At 39.4% G+C, this 21,796-nt stretch overlaps 1 protein-coding gene across 1 annotated transcript; it reads left to right on the top strand.

The window, feature by feature from the left end:
* Positions 1 to 460: 460 nt before the first annotated feature.
* On the top strand, positions 461 to 1,402 carry LOC136391181 (olfactory receptor 1J4-like). Its single transcript, XM_066362701.1, has one exon. The coding sequence runs from the start codon at positions 461 to 463 to the stop codon at positions 1,400 to 1,402; it is 942 nt and encodes a 313-aa protein (XP_066218798.1).
* The last annotated feature ends 20,394 nt before the right edge of the window (positions 1,403 to 21,796 follow it).

Genomic DNA, 21,796 nt, shown 5'->3' with positions numbered 1-21,796 from the left:
CAACTGATATCAGTTTTGGGGAATCAATTCTATTTCTCTCACAGTGAGTCAGTGTGGTGTGGCTCTGGCCTGGGGAGAAATTGTCCCTCCATGCCCATCACGATCTAATCTCACAGAAGTGGGGACCTTGTGTTCTTTTTCATTGCTACATCTGTATCCTTAGTGCCTCAAAACACAGACTCAATATCAGTAAACTATGGTTGAATGAAACCAATAACACCCTTTTGCTTCTGTGTAATGAAGTTTAGTTGGCTGTGTTAGGAGTGTGATGTTTTCCTGGATCCTCACTGAGACAGTGTGAGGATGTACGCACCTACAGGTGTCATAAATTAATAGGTGTGTAGACAAACATTCATGTTGTTCCAAGAAATTAACAGTATGAGATATGATAGTCCTGGTCATCTTTAACAGGATGCTGAGAGTCCCAAACCTCCTTCTTCCCCAGCAGACGGGGAGCAGCATGGGGCCCGAGAACCAGAGCAGCGTGTCCGAGTTCCTCCTCCTGGGGCTCCCCATGCGCCCAGGGCAGCAGCACGGGTTCTTCACCCTGTTCCTGGGCATGTACCTGACCACAGTGCTGGGCAACCTGCTCATCATCCTGCTCATCAGGCTGGACTGCCGCCTGCACACGCCTATGTACTTCTTCCTCAGCCACTTGGCCTTCTCTGACATTTCTCTGTCATCCGTCACTGTCCCGAAGATGCTCACGAACATGCAGACTTGGCAACAATCCATCCCCTATGTGGGATGCATTGCTCAGATGTATTTTTTCATGTGTTTTGCTGGTGTTGACAATTTCCTTCTGGCAGTGATGGCATATGACAGGTACGTGGCCATCTGTCGCCCTCTACACTACACCACCATCATGAGGGAGGGGCTGTGTGTGCTGCTGGTGGCTGTCTCCTGGATTCTGTCATGTGGCAGTGCCCTGTTACACACCTTCCTCTTGGTCCGACTGACCTTCTGTGCCAACAACACCATCAGCCACTTCTTCTGTGAACTCACTGCGCTCTTGAAGCTGAGCTGCTCTGACATCTCCCTCAATGAGCTGGTCATCTTCTCTGAGGGAGTAATGCTTTTATTCCTGCCTTTGTGTATTGTTTTGGGCTCATATATCCCTATAGGGACCATCATCCTGAGGGTCCCCTCCAACAAGAGATTCTTTAAAGCCTTTTCCACTTGTGGTTCCCATCTTCTTGTGGTGTCCTTACACTATGGGACACTTACAAGTGTTTATTTATTGTCCTCATCATGGGATTCCAAGGACATCACTGCTTCGGTCATGTACACGGTAGTTACCCCCATGCTGAACCCCTTCATCTACAGCCTGAGGAACAGAGACATCAAACAGGCTTTGGAAATTTGTGTAGCAGGGTTAACTGCTTTGAATAGAATTCACTAAATCCTCTTATTGCAGTTAGGAGCACTGTGAGATAGATCCCTTAACATTATTGTATGATCGACACATCCATATACAGTAACTTTAATAAAATAGTCATTCTGTTGTCATGTAAAAATTTTATTAATATGTCACTATGTTAAGTGTATCACCGGGATTTTTAATAATTATATATATTTTTTATTAATATTTTTTCTCAATCATTTCTTCTAAAATGTATATAAAATCTTACATAAAACATTGCAAAATTCTAAGTGTGTATTCTTCTTTTTCCTTTGAGATGTCAGTTTTAGCTTATGTTGTGAGGACACAGTGATATAGCATCATAATCTGCTTCTGATTAACCCAGCTTCATTTTTTTTAACTGATTTCTTTATGCTCATTTACACTGGCTTTAAGCTTTTTGATGCAATTTTTCCCAACTCACATTCAATGACATGATGTTGGCAGACTGCAATCAGCCATGGTAGAAATAATTACTCTATGAAATGCACAGGTAGTACAAAGCTAGGCCTTTTAAAACAGAGACAGGAAGATTTTTGTAAATGTATTTAACAAGACCCAACTTTGTTCATAATTAGGAGATATTACTACCAATAAGTCCTACCTAATACCTCAGCTACTACTGATATTAGTATATTTAGAGCTATATTTAGAGATATAGATACACATACAGATATAGATAAACAGGTACTATAATAGTATATGACATAAAGATGCAGCTTTCTTAAGGTTAATGTTTACTTAATATTTCTTTCTCATCCCTTTAATGTTTTTATGGGCTTATCTCTTTGAGATGTCCATTGTCCATAGTGTGAAGTTGGATTTTCCTGTTTCTATATAAAACAACCATTAGTATATTAATTGAGAATTTTATCTACTGACATCTAAGGTAATCATAATATCTTTGAATGAGTGTTTTCCATATTACTTATCTTTTTACTGTATATACCTGTTTCACATTTATTCTTTTGCCTTCTTTTTATTTACTAAATACATATTTTGTTATTTTCTCTTTGCTTTTTAACCTATAAATCAATCATTAATCATTATTATATTTTATAACCCTTATCTGTGCTGTGTGCTAAAATTACTTTATACTTTCTCCTCAATTATATAAATTGTATTTTAATATTCAAAACATGAAATTTACCATTTTTGTATTTTGATGTCTATAATTTATTGACATTAAGGACACTCATCACCCATATCTCATTTGCATTCCCTAAAGAACACATCAAAGTACATCAATATATTTAAGTATTTCTCAAATGTGGAAAAAAAGAACAAATGTGAAATGAATCAATATGGAGAAATATCAGGATACCTGAATAAAGGGGAAAAGAGAAATATTCACTTATCACATGCTACTTTTTAATGTAAAAATGAAAGAAAATTACAATGCACATATGTCTGCGTATTTGAGCACACAGAGACACTAGAAGAATAAAAAAAAACTAATGACATTGTTTATCTTCAGGACGCGGGGCAGAAGAATCAGATCAGTATGTTCATTTGTATAGTTTGAACTGTGTTGTATTTTATCACTAAAATATATAGAGAGGAGGTGGTGAGCCTGACCTGTGGTAGCACAGTGGATAAAGCATTGACCTGGAATGAGGTCAATGAGGTTTCCAGTTTGAGACCCTGGACATTTCTGGTCAAGGCATGTATGGGAGTTGATGCTTCCTTCTCCCCCCCCTTCTCTCTCTCTCTTTTTCTTTCTCCTCTCTTAAAAAAATGTAAAAGAAAGTAGGACATGGTAAATTAAGCAAGATAGAATAAAACAGAAAAAAATGGACCTAACTATATTGCAAATTCCTACCATAATTTACAAAAGGGGAAAATAAAATGAGTAACCTAAGTAATTATTGAACCCAGAACCATGTTTATACACAATCACCATTAAAAAAGTGAAAATAAAGTTTTAGCTGTAATTTGTTATTAAGAGTGCTATAATTCCAAGATTCTCTTTTTTTATTAAGTGAGAGGTAGAGAGGCAGGGAAGAAGAGAAACAGGCTCCTGCATGCACCCAGAGAGAGATCCACCCAGCAAGCCTTCTACCAGGTGATGCTCTGCCCATCTAGGGTAGCTGCTTCGTTGCTTGGCAAATGAGTTATTTGAGCTGCGGAGGTGAGGCCCTAGAACCATCCTCAGCTCCAGGGCGAGGTAGCTTGAACCATTTGAGCCCTGGCTGTGGGAGGAGAGAGAGAGAAAGAGAGAAAAAGAAGTGGAGTTTGGTGAAGCAAATAGTTGCTTCTCCTGTGTATCCTGACAAGGAATCGAACCCAGGACTTAGAAACACAAGGTCTATGCTTTACTACTGAGACAACTGTCCAGGGCTGATTTCAAGTATCTGAAATAGCTCACCATGCGTCCAAAGATTCAGAATATTAATATAGAGAAAAAGGAGTAAGTTCCTCCCTCAAGGGGAAGGTGTTGTGCACATAGAGAAGGAGAGGCTAGAAACAATTCTCTGTTGTCAAACTAGAATTGGAATATCGATTTTGAACTCATGGATTTAAGAAAGTATAAATAGATAGAAATGTATATATTCTATGTCAGCATGTACACTGTTCCCATCATATATATATTCATATATATATAATGAGGCAGAGAGAGATACAGACAGACAGGAAGAAAGATGAGAAGCCTCCTTATTGTGGTAACTTAGTTACACACTGATTCCTTTCTCATAGATACCTTGACCAGGGATGGAGGGCAGGGGACTGCAACTGAGACAGTGACCCCTTGCTCAAGCCAGCAAACTTGGGCTCAACAAGGGGCCTTGGGCTTCAAGCCAGTGACCTTTGAGCTCAAGCAAATGACTATGGAATTATGTCTACGATTCTACGCTTAAGCCAGCAAACCCAATCTCAAACTGGTGAGCCTGCGCTTAAGCCAGCGACCTTGGAGTTTCTAAGCTGGGTACTCTGAATCCCAGGTCAATGCTCTATCTACTGAGCCACCACCTGGTCAAGCTAATGCCCCATTCATTTTGTCCCACTCATGACCCACTTCCTATAGGTAAATACTCCTTTAGTTTCTTAGTTTCTAGTTTTTACTTCTTGTGTTTCTAGTTATACATATTTACCCATTGGCTTCTCTGAGATCATTTAACATCTTTGAGAGTAATGAACACTTTTAAAGTTTAAAATAAATAACAACAGAGAAGACAAGATGGCGCTGGGTTAGGCAGACGTACCAACATCCACCTCCCAGAACCAAAGTGGATTACAAACTAATTTTAAGAACTATCATCTAGAAAAACCAACTTTGGACTAAAATAGAGGATTCTTCAACCAAGGAACACTGAAGAAGTCACATTGAGACTGGCAGAAAAAGCAGAAATGCGGAGAGGGCTGTCCAGCTCCCCAGAATGAACGGCAACTGGGAGAGACTTGCATGGCAGGAAGTGAGTTTAGCAGAGAAGGGAGGGTCCTGAATCCCAGAAACAAAGCCCCAGCCTGCAGCCCCAGAGCCTAGAAGAGGCGTATGGACAGTATTTAGCTGGGAACAAGTCAGGATACTGTTTGTGAGAAAGAGACTGATTTCTCAGACCCAGGATTCTTCTTAAAGGGACTGCGCAGAACACCTCTCTCACAACCATTCACCCAGGGCTCCGGGGGACAGGGAGAGAGGAGGTACAAGAGCAGCAGGAAGAGAGTGTAATCTAGGAGGCACAGGGAGAAACATTTTGGGAGACAGCCATCCTAATCCCTGGGACCAGTCACTCCCTAAATCTAAAGTGAATATTTCCCCTGGAAACAGCAATGCCAGCAAAGGGAAGCAGGACAACAGCCAAACAAGCTCTCCTGCAGCACTCAGAGTAGAGTCGCTTAGAAGGAGGGAGCTTTGGGGACTACAGTAGTGAGTCTTAAGGTTTGAGCTGCAGCGCCCCCACCCACACGGCTGAGGGCTCGCCGGAGGGAGGGCAGCAGCAGGACCCAGAAGTGTGGTTCTGTGGTAAAGGGTGATGTCAGCTGGCCACCACTGGGCCAAGGTGTGAGCTCAGTCTTGCCCAGCTGCGGAGGAGGGGCGGGCAAAAGCAGTCAAGCCCAGCTGCAGCCAGCCTGTAATCCAGCCTGCGGGAAAAGGGCAGGAACCCTGGAAGGGGTGGAGACCAGCCCTTGAGCAAGGGTGCAGGAGCACAGCCTTGCCCCACCCATGGAACCGAGGCTTGTGGCCTGAATGGGAGCCGGCTCCTCCCACAGAGGTGGAGCCGAAAACCCAGAACATGCAGAGTCCCGTTACTGAGCATGGGCACGCAGTCCCACCTGGCCTGTGGAGCCAAGGCTTACAGATGTCCCACGAGCCATCTCTTCCTGCAAGGGTGGGGAGAAAGCCTGGAAACAGGCGGAGATCCGCAGCTAAGCAAAGATGCTCGCCACTGCCCACAGGGCCGAGCATAATGCCACCCACAGGTTTGGGGCAAAGACTAAGGCCACCAAGGCTTGTACACCCGAGGACGTGATCACAGCCACTCCCATGAAGGAAAGGTGGAAACCAGAGAACAGCTCCAGTGGGCAGGCACCGGCAAAGCCCATACCCAAATGCCCTAGGCAGCAACAGCAGAGGGGGTGGCGGGCCTGCACACAAACTCTACCTAGGGAATAGAGGCCACACCCAGTAGACTCCAATGGCCAAAACCTTCCCTTACACAGAGAAAATAAGAAGGCAGAGAAATGCAAAACAAATAAATCAAGAGAAATCCCCCCAAAGACACCTTAATGAATTAGATATAACCAAATTACCAGATGCAGAGTATAAAATAATGATTATTAGGATGCTCAAAGATATTAGAATAAAAATAGATGGCCATTATGAACAACTAAATAAAGAGATAGCAAATATAAAAAAGGACATTGAAATAATAAAAAACAATCAGTCAGAAATGACAAATACAATATCAGAAATAAAGAACACAATGGAAAGAATGAAAAGCAAGATGGATGAAGCTGAGAATCAAATCAGCGAGTTAGAGGAAAAGATAAATAAAGGCATGGAAGCAGAGCAGAAAAAAGACTCAAAAAGTCTGAGGAAACTCTAAGATAGCTCTGTGACACATGAAGAGAAAGAACATCCGCATCATAGGGGTTCCTGAAAAAGAGAAAGAACAAGGGATAGAGACTTTGTTCAAGCATATCATAGCTGAAAACTTCCCTCAATTAAGGCAGGAAAACATCTCCCATGTTCAAGAAGCACAGAGAACTTCATTAAAGAGAAACCCAAAAAAACCAACACCAAGACACATCATAATTAAAATACTAAAGCTAAGTAATAAAGAGAAAATATTAAAGCTGCTAGAGAAAAAAAGGCTAACACCTATGAAGAAGCCATCATAAGAATGATCTCCAACTTCTCAACAGAAACACTTGAGGCCAGAAGAAAATGACAAGAAATATTCAAAGTAATGCAGAACAAGAGCCTACAACCAAGACTACTTTATCCAACAAGGCTATAATTAAAATTGAAAGAGAAATAAAAAGCTCTCCAGACAAAAAAGACCTCAAGGAATTCACTACAACCAAACCAAGGCTGCAAGAAATGCTAAGGGGCCTGTTGTAAACACATCAAAGGAGAAAATGAATATAGCAAAAGAGGAAAACAGTTTTAAAGAATAAAATAAAATGGCAATAAACAATTACATATCAATAATAACCTTAAATGTAAATGGATTAAATGATCCAATCAAAAGAAATAGGATAGCTCCGTGGATAAGAAAACAGGACCCATAAATATGCTGTCTACAAGAGACACACCTTAAAACAAAAGATGCACATAGACTGATGATAAAAGGATGGAAAAAAATATTTCACGCTAATGGAAATGAAAAAAAGCTGGGGTAGCAATACTTATATCAAACAAAATGGATTTTAAAACGAAAACTATATTTAGAAATAAAGAAGGTCACTACATAATGATAAGGGGAGCAATCCAACAGAAAGATATAACTGTTATAAATATCTACGCACCTAATATAGGAGCACCTAAATACATAAAGCAGACTTTGATGGATTTAAAGGGTAAGATCAACAGCAATACTATAATAGTAGGGGATTTCAATACCCCATTAACATCACTAGGTAGATCCTCAGGAAAGAAAATGAACAAAGAAGCAGCAGACTTAAAGAATATACTAGATCAACACGATTTAATAGATATCTTCAGAACCTTTCAACCTAAAACAGCAGAATATACATACTTCTCAAGTGCTCATGGTACATTCTCTAGGATAGACCACATGTTAGGGCACAAAAGCAGTCTCAACAAATTTAAGAAGATTGAATCATATCAAGCACTTTCTCTGATCACAGTGGCATGAAACTAGAAATCAACCACAACAGAAAAATTGAAAAATATTCAAACACATGGAAACTAAACAGCATGTTATTAAATAACAAATGGGTAAACAATTATATCAAAGAAGTAATTTTAAAAATCCTGAGATATGAATGATAATGAGCATACATCAATTCAAAATTTATGTAACACAGCAAAAGCAGTCCTGAGAGGGAAGTTCATAGCATTATAGGCACACCCCAAAAATCTAGAAAAAGCTCAATAAACAACTTGACCCTACATCTAAAAGAACTAGAAAAAGAACAGCAAGTAAAGCCAAGAGCTAGTAGAAGGAAGAAAATAATAAAGATCAGAGCAGAAATAAATGACATAGAGGCTAAAGAAACAATACAGAGGATCAATGAAACCAGAAGCTGGTTCTTTGAAAAGGTAAACAAGATTGATGAACCTTTAATCTGACTCGCCAAGAAAAAAAGAGACAACTCAAATAAATAAAATTAGAAATGAGAGTGGAGAAATAACAACTGACACAACAGAAATACAAAATATTGTAAGAAAATATTATGAAGAACTGTTCACCAAAAAACTAGACAACCTAGATGAAATGGACAAATTCCTTGAAATGTACAATCTTCCAAAAATTAATCTGAAAGATTCAGAAAACCAAAACAGACCAATTACAACAAATAAGATAGAAACAGCTATCAAAAAAACTCCCAAAGAAGAAAAGTCCTGGGCCTGATGGCTTCACAAGTGAATTCTACCAAATATCCAAAGAGGAACTAACTCCTATCCTTTTCAAGCTATTTCAAAAAATTCAAGAGGTTGAAGACTTCCAAGCTCCTTTCATGAGGCAAGCATAATTCTGATTCCAAAACCAGGCAAAGACAATACAAAGAAATAAAATTATAGGCCAATATCCTTGATGAATTCAGATGCTAAAATCCTCATCAAAATATTAGCAAACCACATCTAGCAATATATGAAAAAAATCATACACCATGATCAAGTGGGATTTATTCTTGGGAGGCAAGGCTGATACAATATTCGCAAATCAAACAATATGATTGATCACATAAACAAAAGAAAAAATAAAAACCGTATGATAATTTCAACAGATGCAGAAAAAAACATTTGATAAAATCCAGCACCCATTCATGATCAAAACTCTCAGCAAAGTGAGAATACAGGGAACATACCTCAACATGATAAAAGCCATCTATGACAAACCCACAGCCAATATCATACTCAATGGGCAAAAATTAAAAGCAATACTCTTAACATCAGGAACAAGGCCAGGGTGCCCACTTTCACCACTCTTATTCAACATAGATCTGGAAATCCTAGCCACAGCAATCAGACAAGAAAAAGAAATAAAAGGCATCCAAATTGGAAAAGAAAAGGTAAAATTATCATTATTTGCAGATGATAGGATATTGTATATAGAAAACCCTAAAGTCGCAGTCAAAAAACTACTGGATCTGATAAATGAATCCAGCAAGGTGGCAGGATAAAAAATTAATACTCAGAAAGGAGAGGCATTTTTATATACTAACAATGAACTGTCAGAAAGAGAAATTAAGGAATCAATCCCCTTTACCACTGCAACCAAAAAATAAAGTACCTGGGAAAAAATTTAACCAGGGAGAATAAAGACTTGTATTCGGAAAATTATAAAACATTGATAAAAGCAATCAGGGAAGATACAAACAAGTGGAAGCATATACCGTGCTCATGGTTAGGAAGAATAAACATCATTAAAATGTCTATATTACTGAAAGCAATTTATAAATTTAATGCAATACCGATTAAAATACCAATGACTTACTTCAAAGTTATAGAACACATATTCCAAAAATTTATATGGAACCGAAAGAGAACACGAATAGCCTTAGCAATCTTGAAAAGGAAGAATAAAGTGGGAGGTATCACACTTCCAGATATCAAGTTATATTATAAGGCCATTGTACTCAAAACAGCCTGCTATTGGCATAAGAACAGGCACACAGATCAATGGAACAGAACTGAGAACACAGAAATAAACCCACACTTTTCTGGACAACTGATATTTGACAAAGGAGGTAAGAGCATACATTGGAGGAAAGACAGCCTCTTCAACAAATGGTGTTGGGAAAATTGAACAGCTACCTGCAAAAAAAATAAAACTAGACCACCAACTTACACCACTCACAAAAATAAACTCAAAATGGATAAAAGACTTAAATGTAAGCCGTAAAACTATAACCATCTTAGAAGAAAATATAGGCAGTAAGCTCTCTGACATCTCTTGCAGTAATATATTTGCCGATTTGTCTCCACAAGCAAGTGAAATAAAAGACAGAATAAATAATTGGGACTATGTCAAACTAAAAAGCTTCTGCACAGTTAAACATGATAAGAACAAAATAAAAAAACAAAATACACAATGTGAGATTATATTTGACAATGCATCTGATAATGGGTTAATAACCAAAATTTATAAAGAACTTGTAAAACTTAATACCAGGAAGACAAACAATCCAATCAAAAAATGGGCGAAAGAAATGAATAGACACTTCTTAAAAGAGGACATACAGATGGCCAATAGGCATATGAAAAAATGCTCAATATCACTAATCATTAGAGAAATGCAAATTAAAACCACAATGAGATATCACCACACACCAGTCAGAATGGTGCTCATCAACAAAACAACACCAGAATAAGTGCTGGTGAGGATGTGGAGAAAAGGGAACCCTCCCTCACTGCTGGTGGGAATACAGACTGGCGCAGCCTCTGTGGAAAACAGTATGGAGATTCTTCAAGAAATTAAAAATCAAACTGCCTTTTGACTCAGCTATATCACTGTTAGGAATATACCCCAAGAACACCATAGCGCTGTTTGAAAGAAGAAATGCAGCATTGTTCACAATAGCGAAGATCTGGAAAAAGCCCAAGTGTCCGTCAGTGGACTAGTGGATTAAAAAGCTTTGTTACATATATACTATGAAATACTACCAGCCATAAGAAATGATGACATCGGAACATTTACAACATCATGGATGGACCTTAATAACATTATACTGAGCGAAATAAGTAAATCAAAAAATATTAAGAACTATATGATTTCATACATAGGTGGGACATAAAAATGAGACTCAGAGACATGAACAAGACTGTGGGGGTTACAGGGTGGGGGGGGAGAGGGAGAGGATTGGGGCAGGAAAGGGGCACAAAGAAAACCAGTTAGAAGGTGACAGAAGACAATTGGACTTTGGGTGATGGGAATGCGGCATAATCAAATGTCAAAATAACCTAGAGATGTTTTCTCTGAACATATGTACCCTGATTTATCAATGTCACCCCATTAAAATTAATAATAAAAAAAAAATTTGTCTCATGGCTAATTCAGGCAGTTAGAAGAATAGTATAAGGATGCCAATTCTGCTTCTCAGGCCATATCCTGCAAAAGGGGCCCCCCAAAAATTGGCGATTTGGCTCCTCTGATTTTGCCAATTGGATTTTAAAAAATAGGTCAGGAACGCCCTGAAATGGAACTAACAATACATAGCATAAATTTAAAGGACTTTTAGATACTGGAGCTGACATATCTGTTATTGCTAAGCTACATTGGCCTCCTTCCTGGCCCACTCATGCAGCAGCCACAGAATTACAAGGTATAGGGCAGAGTAAATCCCCTCAACAAAGTTCTAGTGTTTTACATTGGGAAGATTAAGAAGGTCATTCTGGATTTTTTAAGCCGTATGTGCTCCCTGGATGTAAAGTTAATTTGTGGTGAAGAGATGTTTTGAAAAATACGGGAGCATTGCTGGTCAGTCCTAATGGTTTAGTCAGTACTCAGATGCTTGGTCAGGAATTTTTGCCCACCAAGGGACTAGGAAAAGAACAGCAAAGAACTCTCACCCTCATAGAAGTGGCACCCAATACCAGAAGGTGTGGATTAGGATATCAAAATATAGCATAGGGGCCTTGGTAGCTCCTGCTACCCCAATAATGCATTGTGCAGACCCAATTACTTGGAAATCAGATAATCCTGTATGGGTAGACAAATGGCCCCTCTCTCAGGAGAAACTTAGGGCAGCTGCTTGATTGGTACAAGAGCAGCTACAGCTTGGGCACATTGAACCATCTAATAGCCCATGGAATACACTTCCATATTTTGATCTTGTCACCTCCTGGCTTATCAAGGGGCATAGGCAACCCTTACAGTTTATAGGTTTTGAGCCTCAAAATTATTGTTGTTCCTCTTTTCAAAGGATCAACAACAATGGCTCTGGGAAACTTCCACTAAATGGCAAATCGCTCTTGCAAATCAATGGACAACTTTATACTGAAACTGTCAACTTAAAATCAGCTCAAAGACTAGATTTATATGACATTATCATGGCTTTTCAGCATTTGCCATATTCCTCCTTTAATCTATATACAGACAGCAAATATTTACTTATGGTTGTTTCCACTATAAAGACTGCTGTCTTAGGAACAACTGCTGATGAACTATTTCAGCAGTTCCTCCTTCTTCAAAGACTTGTATGTCAACATAGAGCTCCATGTTTTATAGGACATACTCGAGCTCACACCATGCTCCCTGGAGCTTTAGCACAAGGGAATGCCCTTGTTGATCAAGCTACCCAAAAGAAAATTATTTGGAGCAACCATGATAGATCAAGCAATTCAGTCTCATACTATTATTCATCACCAGAACTCTGTAGCCTGTGTAAACTGTTTCAACTTTCTCGGGAAGCAGCATGGCAGATTGGTAAATCCTGTCCAAGGGGTCCTATACTACAATCTGTCCCTTCATCTGGAGTTAACCCTCAAGGACTCCTACCAGGACAACTTTGGCAAATGGATGTTACTCTTATACCTTCATTTGGCAAACAGTCCTATGTCAACATTACTGTGGATACCTATTCTGGATTTATAGCAACCTCTGTCAGAACAGGAGAGGCTGCTAAGCATGTTATAGCTCATTGTCTGTATGCACTGTTCTATTATTGGATTTCCTAAACTGGTTAAACTGACAATGCTCCTGCATATGGAGCAAAAGCATTTACTGTATTTTGTCATTCTTTCAATCTTTAAAGTCAAGGTATTATTAAAGTGTACTTAGCAAATATTTTAAGGTCAATTTAAAAAAAATTTAAAAGGGGGGAGTCATATCCTGAAACTCCTATGGGTCTACCATATCATGCTTTTTCTTAAAAAATTTTAAATTTCTTTTGAATGCTGCTGAACAGGAGACGCCAAATTTTTTTCTCTTGCAAACTTCTACCTTCTTTTATTTGATCCAGCTAATAACACTGTTTTATCTTTTTCCAAATAGCTCCAGATATATGGAAAAGGTTTATATAGGTGAATGGGAATTCTCAAAACCCTCAGCGAGATCTTCTGAGCATGGCTTTTAAGATACCAAGAGGCAGAAAAAGCCTAATAGAGATCAGGGGAACTACCAGCTTGTAGGATATGACCTTAAAGGCTTCAATGCCCCAAAGGGTCTCATAGAACTTCATCTGGGTCCTGCTTCAATAGTGAATAGGAAGGTCATTGAGCTATAAAGCCTGCCAGGCTTACATGCCTCTGCTGTGAGGAAACAGGGACACTGGAAGGTAGGCTTGCCACTCGCTCCTCTAAGGGAGGGTTCAGTCTCTTCCAGCACTGCTCCAGCCACCTATGACCTAACCTTGCCCAGAATGCTGGGGTTTGCCACTGAAGGCTGAAGGTGCCCAGGGCCATTGGCCCCATCTACGACACTGTGGATGAGCCTAGGGTATTTCTTCCAAGAAGCAGGTAAACTGATTTCACTTGCACAAGGGCCACTTAACTATGTCTTGCCTGAATAGTCAGGTTTTTTATTCTTCCTTCGAAGATCTCTGTTGTGGGTGTTAATAGTCCTATTTTCTGCTGCTTTGTTTAATATATAGTGTTTCCTTTATTCCTCCTACCTCAATGCCCCACTCATATTTCAGGCTGGGACCTACTCTTAATTTAGAGCTCTCTTTCCCCCATTTGCCAACTTCTATAATGAATTTATCTTTGCCACCCGGCTTAGTGTATCCCAAGTTTCTCTTTACCATGCCACAGTCGCAGAGCTCCAGGGAAAAGCAACCTGGTCTCATCTCTCTAGGCAGAGGAGAACAGAAGCTCCATATCCACACATGCTGTAAATGGCTTTTCCAGTCTACCTGAATCATTACCTGCTAAAAGCAGCGGTCATTGGGACTTGGATGTGAGCTGCAAAGTATAGAATTGTGACAACAATTCCAGTGCCATGTGGACTTCTCCTGGATGTGGACTTTTCCTGGACTCCTGCTCCTTTGACAGCTCCTAACGGACTGAACTGGGGTTGGGTTGCATTTTCAGGGATTTGGAATGGTGTTGGTGCCAACTTGAACTTGGTGAACATGTTAAGGACACTACTCTTTTATGGATTCTTGGTGTATTGGCCAAGAGTTTGCTTAAAGGCTTTAATCACTGTAAAATATATATATATAAGACTGGATAAAGAAGATGTGGCACATATACACTATGGTATACTACTCAGCAATAAGAAATGATGACATCGGATCATTTACAACAAAATGGTGGGATCTTGATAACATTATACGGAGTGAAATAAGTAAATCAGAAAAAAAACAAGAACTGCATGATTCCATACATTGGTGGGACATAAAAACAAGACTAAGAGACATGGACAAGATTGTGGTGGTTACGGGGGGGTGGGAGGAGGAAGATGGGGAGGGAGCATAAGAGGGGGAGGGGCACAAAGAAAACTAGATAGAAGGTGACGGAGGACAATCTGACTTTGGGGGATGGGTATGCAACATAATTGAATGACAAGATAACCTGGACATGTTTTCTTTGAATATATGTACCCTGATTTATTAATGTCACCCCAATAAAATTAATAAAAATTTATTTAAAATAAATAAATAAATATCAACAGCAATGGTTTATAACTCAGAGAATAACAAGAATCATTAATGTACAAATAAATTAATAAAGAAATAACAAATGAGTGGGGAGAAAGAACAAATTCCTTCTTTTAAAAAAATACAATAAGCTTGATCAGGAGGTGGTGCAGTGGATAGAGCATCAGTCTGGGATGTGAAGGGACCCAGGTTTGAGACCCCAGGGTTGCCAGCTTGAGCGCGGGCTCATCTGGCTTGAGCAAAAAATGCTTACTAGCTAGGACCGAAGGTCACTGGCTCAAGCGGGGGTTACTCAGTCTGCTGTAGCCCCTTGGTCAAGGCATATATGAGAAAGCAGTCAATGAACAACTACGGTGTCGCAACGAAAAACTGATGATTGATGCTTCTCATCTCTCTTCTTTCCTGTCTGTCTGTTCCTATCTATCCCTCTATCTGACTCTCTCTGTCCCTGTAAAAAACAAAACAAAAAATACAATAAAAATACAAAGAATAAATGACAAAAGTAGAAAAATCATTTTACCACAATATTTGCAATAATTTTGTCATATAAGGATCACCAATGGGTGTTAAATGTATGGATGAAATTATAATAAGAAAACAGCTATGTTTATCTAGTTTAAACACATCTAGTCAAATGATAACTCTATATTACAAGATTAAAACAGTAACTTTCTAAAAATTTATATTAAATTTATTGGGATAAAATGGTTTGCCAAACCACATGTGTTTCAACTGTACACCTCAATATCACCCCATCTACATGCAGCTTTGTGCACCCCTGCCCCTTGCAGGTCTCTCTCTGCCCCAATACCCCACTCTGCACTTCTCTCGCCACCTCTCACCACTTTCCCTTGGGCTCTGTCCACCCTGCTGTCTATATCCATGTGTTATATGTATATGTTTTCTTTTTTTTAATTTAATTTTTATTGATTTTAATTTATTCTGCTTAAATAGATTCAAGTATCCCATTAAATATATCTCCATCTCCCCACCACCATGTTCCTGTTAATACCTCCATTGCCCCCTTCTCCCAATGCCTTCCCCCTTCCTTCCAGGATTTGCTGTCCTGCTCTCTATATCTCTGTGTTATGTATATATAATTTCATTAATGCCTTTTCCTTCTTTGATCCCATCCTCTCATCCCCTTTCCTCTGACCACTTTACCTCTGGTCCCTTTGACCCCACCTCTACCTTTATTCCATTCCTCAGTTCACATTGTTCATTAGATCCTTCATATGAGTTAGGTCAGATGATAATTTTTCTTTCTCTGCCTGGCTTATTTCACCTAGCATAATAGTCACCAGGTCCGTCCATGCTGTCATAAAAGGTAAGATTTCCTGCTTTCTTATGGTCGTGTAGTATTCCTTTGTGTATACCTACCACTTCATTTTAATCCACACGTCCACTGACAAACATTTGGGCTATTTCCAAATGCTGGCTATTGTAAATGATGCTGCAATAAACCTGCAGGTGTATGTCTTCTTCTGAATCAGTGATTTGGTATTCTTAGGATATATTCCTAAAAGCGGGATAGCTTGGTCAAAGGCAGTTCCACTTTTAATTTTTGAGGAATCTATATATTGTTTTCCACAGTGGCTGCACCAGCCTGCATTTTCACAAGTAGTGCAGGAGGGTTCCCTTTTCTCCACATCTTCACCAGCACTTATTCTGTGTTGTTTTGTTGATGAGTGCCATTCTGACTGGTATGAGGTGATATCTCATTGTGGTTTTAATTTGCATTTCTCTAGTTATTAATGATGTTGGACATTTATTCATATGCCTATTGGCCATCTGTATGTCCTCTTTGGAGAAGTGTCCATTCATTTTTTTCACCTATTTTTTGATTGGATTGTTTGTCTTCCTGGTGTTGAGTTTTACAAGTTCTTTATAAATGTTGGTTATCAACCCCTTATCAGATGTACTGTTGAATATGTTCTTCCATTAAGTGGTTTGTTTTTTTATTTTGTTCATAGTGTCTTTAGCTGTGCAAAAAATACACATAGCATGAGAGTGAAGGGATGGAAAAAGTATTTCACACAAATGGAAAGGACAAAAAAGCTGAAGTAGCAATATATATATCAGACAAAATAGACTTTAAAACAAAGGCTATAGTAAGAAATAAAGAAGATCACTACATAATGATAAAATGAGCAATCCAACAGGATGATATAACCATTATAAATATCTATGCACCTAATATAGGAGCACCTAAATATACAAAGCAGGTTTTGATAGGCATAAAGGGCGAGATCAACAATAATACTATAATAGTAGGGGATTTTAATACCCCACTAACTTCAGTGGATAGATCCTTCAGACAAAGAAACAGCAGCCTTAAAGAACTCAGTAGATCAACTGGATTTAATAGATAACTTCAGAAACTTTCACCCCAAAGCAGCAGAATATACATTCTATTCAAATGTTCATGATACATTCTCTAGGATAGACAACATATTAGGACAAAAATAAGTCTCAATAAATTTAAGAAGATTGAAATCATATCATGCATCTTCTCTGATCACAATGGCATGAAACTAAAAATCAACTACAATGAAAAAATTGAAAAACATTCAAACACTTGAAGACAAAATAGCATGTTATTAAATAACAAATGGATTAACAATGAGAACAAGAAAGAAATAAAAAATATCCTTGAAACAAATAAAAATGAACATACAATATCTCAAAATTTATGGGACACAGCAAAAGCAGTCCTAAGATGGAAGTTCATAGCATTAAAGGCATACTTTATGCAAAATAAAAGCTCAAGTAAACAACTTAATACTGCATCAAAAAGAACTAGAAATATAACAGCAAGAAAATCCAAGAGAAAGTAGAAGGAAGGAGATAATAAAGACTAGAGTGGAAATAAATGAAATAGAGGCAAAATAACAATAAAGAAGATCAATAAAAACAAGAGCTGGTTCTTGGAAAAGGTAAACAAGATTGATGAACCTTTAACCAGATTCATCAAGTAAAAAAGAGAGAGAACTCAAATAAATAAAATTAGAAATGAGAGTAGAGAACTAACAACTGACAATTAAGAAATACAAAGAATTGAAGAAAATACTATGAAGAACTCTATGTCAAAATATTGGACAACCTAGGTGAAATGGAGAAATTCCTGAAACATATACTCTTTCAAAAATCAATCTGGAAGAATCAGAAAACCTAAACAAACTGAATACAACAAATGAGATTGAAACAGTTATCAAAAAACTCCCAGCATTAGGAAGAATAAACATCATTAAAATGTCTATATTACCCAAAGCAATTTATAAATTCAATGCAATTCCAATGAAAATACCAATGACTTACTTCAAACACATAGAACACATATTACAAAAATTTATATGGAACCAAAAAAGGACACGAATAGCCTCAGCAATCCTGAAAAGGAAGAAAAAAGCGGGAGGTATCACACTTCCAGATATCAAGTTATATTATAAGGCCATTGTACTCAAAACAGCATGGTACTGGCATAAGAACAGGCACATAGATCAATGGAACAGAACAGAGAACTCAGAAATAAACCCACAGCTCTATGGACAACTGATATATGACAAAGGAGGTAAGACAATACAATGGAGTAAAGACAGCCTCTTCAACAAATGGTGTTGGGAAAACTGGACAGCTACCTGCAAAAAAATGAAACTAGACCACCAACTTACACCACTCACAAAAATAAACTCAAAATGGATAAAAGACTTGAATGTAAGCCGTGAAACCATAAGCATCTTAGAAGAAAACATGTCAGCCCTCTGACATCTCTCGCAGCAATATATTTGCTGATTTGTCTCCACAGGCAAGTGAAATAAAAGACAGGATAAACAAATGGGACTTTATCAAACTAAAAAGCTTCTGCACAGCTAAAGACAATAAGAACAGAATAAAAAGACAAACTACACAATGGGAGAATATATTTGACATAGCGTCTGATAAGGGGTTAATAACCAAAATTTATAAAGAACTTGTAAAACTTAATACCAGGAAGACAAACAATCCAATCCAAAAATGGGCAAAAGAAATGAATAGACACTTCTCCAAAGAGGACACACAGATGGCCAATAGGCATATGAAAAAATGTTCAACATCACTAATGATTAGAGAAATGCAAATTAAAACCACAATGAGATATCACCTCACACCAGTCAGAATGGCGCTCATCAATAAAACAACACAGAATAAGTGCTGGCGAGGATGTGGAGAAAAGGGAACCCTCCTGCACTGCTGGTGGGAATGCAGACTGGTGCAGCCACTGTGGAAAACAGTATGGAGATTCTTCAAGAAATTAAAAATCGAACTGCCTTTTGACCCAGCTATACCACTGTTAGGAATATACCCCAAGAACACCATAGCACTGTTTGAAAAGAAGAAATGCACCCCCATGTTTATGGCAGCATTGTTCACAATAGCAAAGATTTGGAAACAGCCCAAGTGTCCATCAGAGGATGAGTGGATTAAAAAGCTTTGGTATATATATACTATGGAATACTACTCAGCCATAAGAAATGATGACATAGGATCTTTTACAACAACATGGATGGGCCTTGATAACATTATACTGAGTGAAAGAAGTAAATCAGAAAAAACTAAGAACTATATGTTTCCATACATAGGTGGGACATAAAGATGAGACTCAGAGACATGAACAACAGTGATGGGGTTACAGGGTGGGGGGAGGAGAGGGAGGGGGCTGGGGGAGGGGAGGGGCACAAAGATCATGGCTTTTTAGCATTTGCCATATTCCCCCCTTAATCTATAGACAGACAGCAAACAGTTACGTATGGTGTTCCCACTATAAAGACTGCTGTCTTAGGGACAAATGCTGATAAACTATTTCAGCAGTTCCTCCCTCTTCAAAGACTTATATGTAAACATAGAGCTCCATGTTTCATAGGACATACTCAAGCTCACTCCATGCTCCCTGGAGCTTTAGCACAAGGGAATGCCACCCCCCCCCTTTTTTTTTTTTAGTATTTTTTCTTTTATTTATTTATTTTTTGTATATTTCTGAGGATGGGGATGGGGAGGCAGTCAGACAGACTCCTGCATGCGCCTGACTGGGATCCACCTGACATGCCTACCGGGGGGAATGCTCTGCCCATCTGGGATGTTGCTCTGTTACAACCGGAGCCATTCTAGCAACTGGAGCGGAGGCCATGGGGCCATCCTTAGTGCCCACGGTGGATTTCCTCCAGTGGAGCCTTGGCTGCGGGCAGGAGGAGAGGGACCGAGAGGAAGGAGAGGGGGTGGAGTGGAGAGGTAGATGGGCGCTTCTCCTGTGTGCTCTGGCCGGGAATCGAACCTGGGAATCCTGCACACCAGGCCAATGACTCCGACGGGTATACCATATCATGCTTTTTACTTAAAAAAAAAAAAAATTTACATTTCTTTTGAATGCTGATGAACAGGAGACACCAAATCCTTTTCGCCTGCAAACTACTACCTTCTTTATTAGATCTACCTAATAACACTGTTCTGTCTTTTTTCCAAATAGCTCCAGATATATGGAAAAGATTTATATAGGTGGATGGGGATCCTCAAACCCCTCAGCGAGATCTTCTGAGAATGGCTTTTAAGTTACCTAGAGGCAGAAAAGGCCCAATAGAGATCAGGGGAAACTACCAGCTTTTAGGATACACCCTTAAAGGCTCCAACACCCCAAAGGGGTCTCATAGGATGCCATCTGGGTCCTGCTTCAATAGTGGAAAGGAAGGTCATTGAGCTAAAGCCTGCCAGGCTTACACGCCTCTGCTGCGAGGAAACAGGGACACTGGAAGGTGGGCTTCCCTCTCGCTCCTCTAAGGGAGGGTTCAGTCTCTTCCAGCCCTGCTCCAGCCACCTATGACCTAACCTTGTCCAGAAAGCTGGGGTTTGCCACTGAAGGCTGAAGGTGCCCAGGGCCGTCGGCCCCATCTACGACACTGTGGACGAGCCTAGGGTATTTCTTCCAAGAAGCAGGTAAACTGATCTCATTCACACAAGGGCCACTTAACTATGTTTTGCCTGAATAGTCAGGTTTTTTATTCTTCCCTCAAAGATCTCTGTTGTGGGTGTTGATAGTCCTATTTTCTGCTGCTTTGCTTAATATATAGTGTTTCCTTTATCCCTCCTACCTCAATGCCCCACTCATATTTCAGGCTGGGACCTACTCTTAATTTAGAGCTCTCTTTCCTCCTTTTGCCAACTTGTATTATGAATTTACCTTTGCCACCCAGCTTAGTGTATCCCAAGGTTCTCTTTACCAGGCCACAGTCACAGAGATCCTGGGAAAAGCAACCTGGTCTCAACTCTCCAGGCAGAGGAGAACAGAAGCTCCATATCCACGCATGCTGCAAATGGCTTTTTCCAGTCTACCTGAATCATTAACAGCTAGAAGCAGCGGTCATTGGGACTTGGACATGAGCTGCAAAGTATAGAATTGTGACAACAATTCCAGTGCCATGCGGACTTTTCCTGTGGGGAACTTTCCTGGACTCCTGCTCCCTGTGACAGCTCCTAACAGACTCAACTGTGGTTGGGGTGCATTTTTCAGGGATTTGGCATGGTGATGGGGCCAACTTGGACTTGGGGAACATGTTAAGGACACTACTCTTTTATGGATTCTTGCTGTATTGGCCAAGAGTTTGCTTAAAGGCTTTTAATCACTGTAAAAAAAATAGAGGACTGGATGAAGAAGATGGGGCACATATACACCATGGTATATTATTCAGCTAGGAGAAATGGTGACATCGGATCACTTATAGCGGAATGGTGGAGTCTTGGTAGCATTGTGCGGGGTGAAATAAGCGAATCAGAAAAAAACAGGAACTGCAGGATTCCATACATTGGTGGGACATAAAAGCGAGACTAAGAGGCATGAACAGGAGTGTGGTGGCTATGGGGGGTGGGGGAGGGAAGGAGGGAGAGGGGGAGGGGGAGGGGTACAGAGAGAACTGGATGGAGGGTGGCGGAGGACGATCTCTCTTCGGGTGATGGGTATGCAATATAACTAAATGACAAGATAACCTGGAAATGTTTTCTTTGAATGTATGTACCCTGATTTATTGATGTCACCCCATTAAAATAAAAATTTATTTATTTAAAAAAAAAAAAAACTCCCAGCAAAGAAAAGCCCTAGGCCAGATGGCTTCACAGGCAAATTTTACCAAATATTCA

The sequence above is a fragment of the Saccopteryx leptura genome, chromosome 2 (assembly GCF_036850995.1).
Source record: "Saccopteryx leptura isolate mSacLep1 chromosome 2, mSacLep1_pri_phased_curated, whole genome shotgun sequence".
In the NCBI taxonomy this organism is placed as follows: domain Eukaryota; kingdom Metazoa; phylum Chordata; class Mammalia; order Chiroptera; family Emballonuridae; genus Saccopteryx; species Saccopteryx leptura.
This window is presented reverse-complemented; position numbering and strand designations above follow the sequence as displayed.

Excerpts from the sequence above, each read along its gene's own strand:
- LOC136391181 (XM_066362701.1), top strand. The coding sequence starts at position 461 with ATGGGGCCCGAGAACCAGAGCAGCGTGTCCGAGTTCCTCCTCCTGGGG.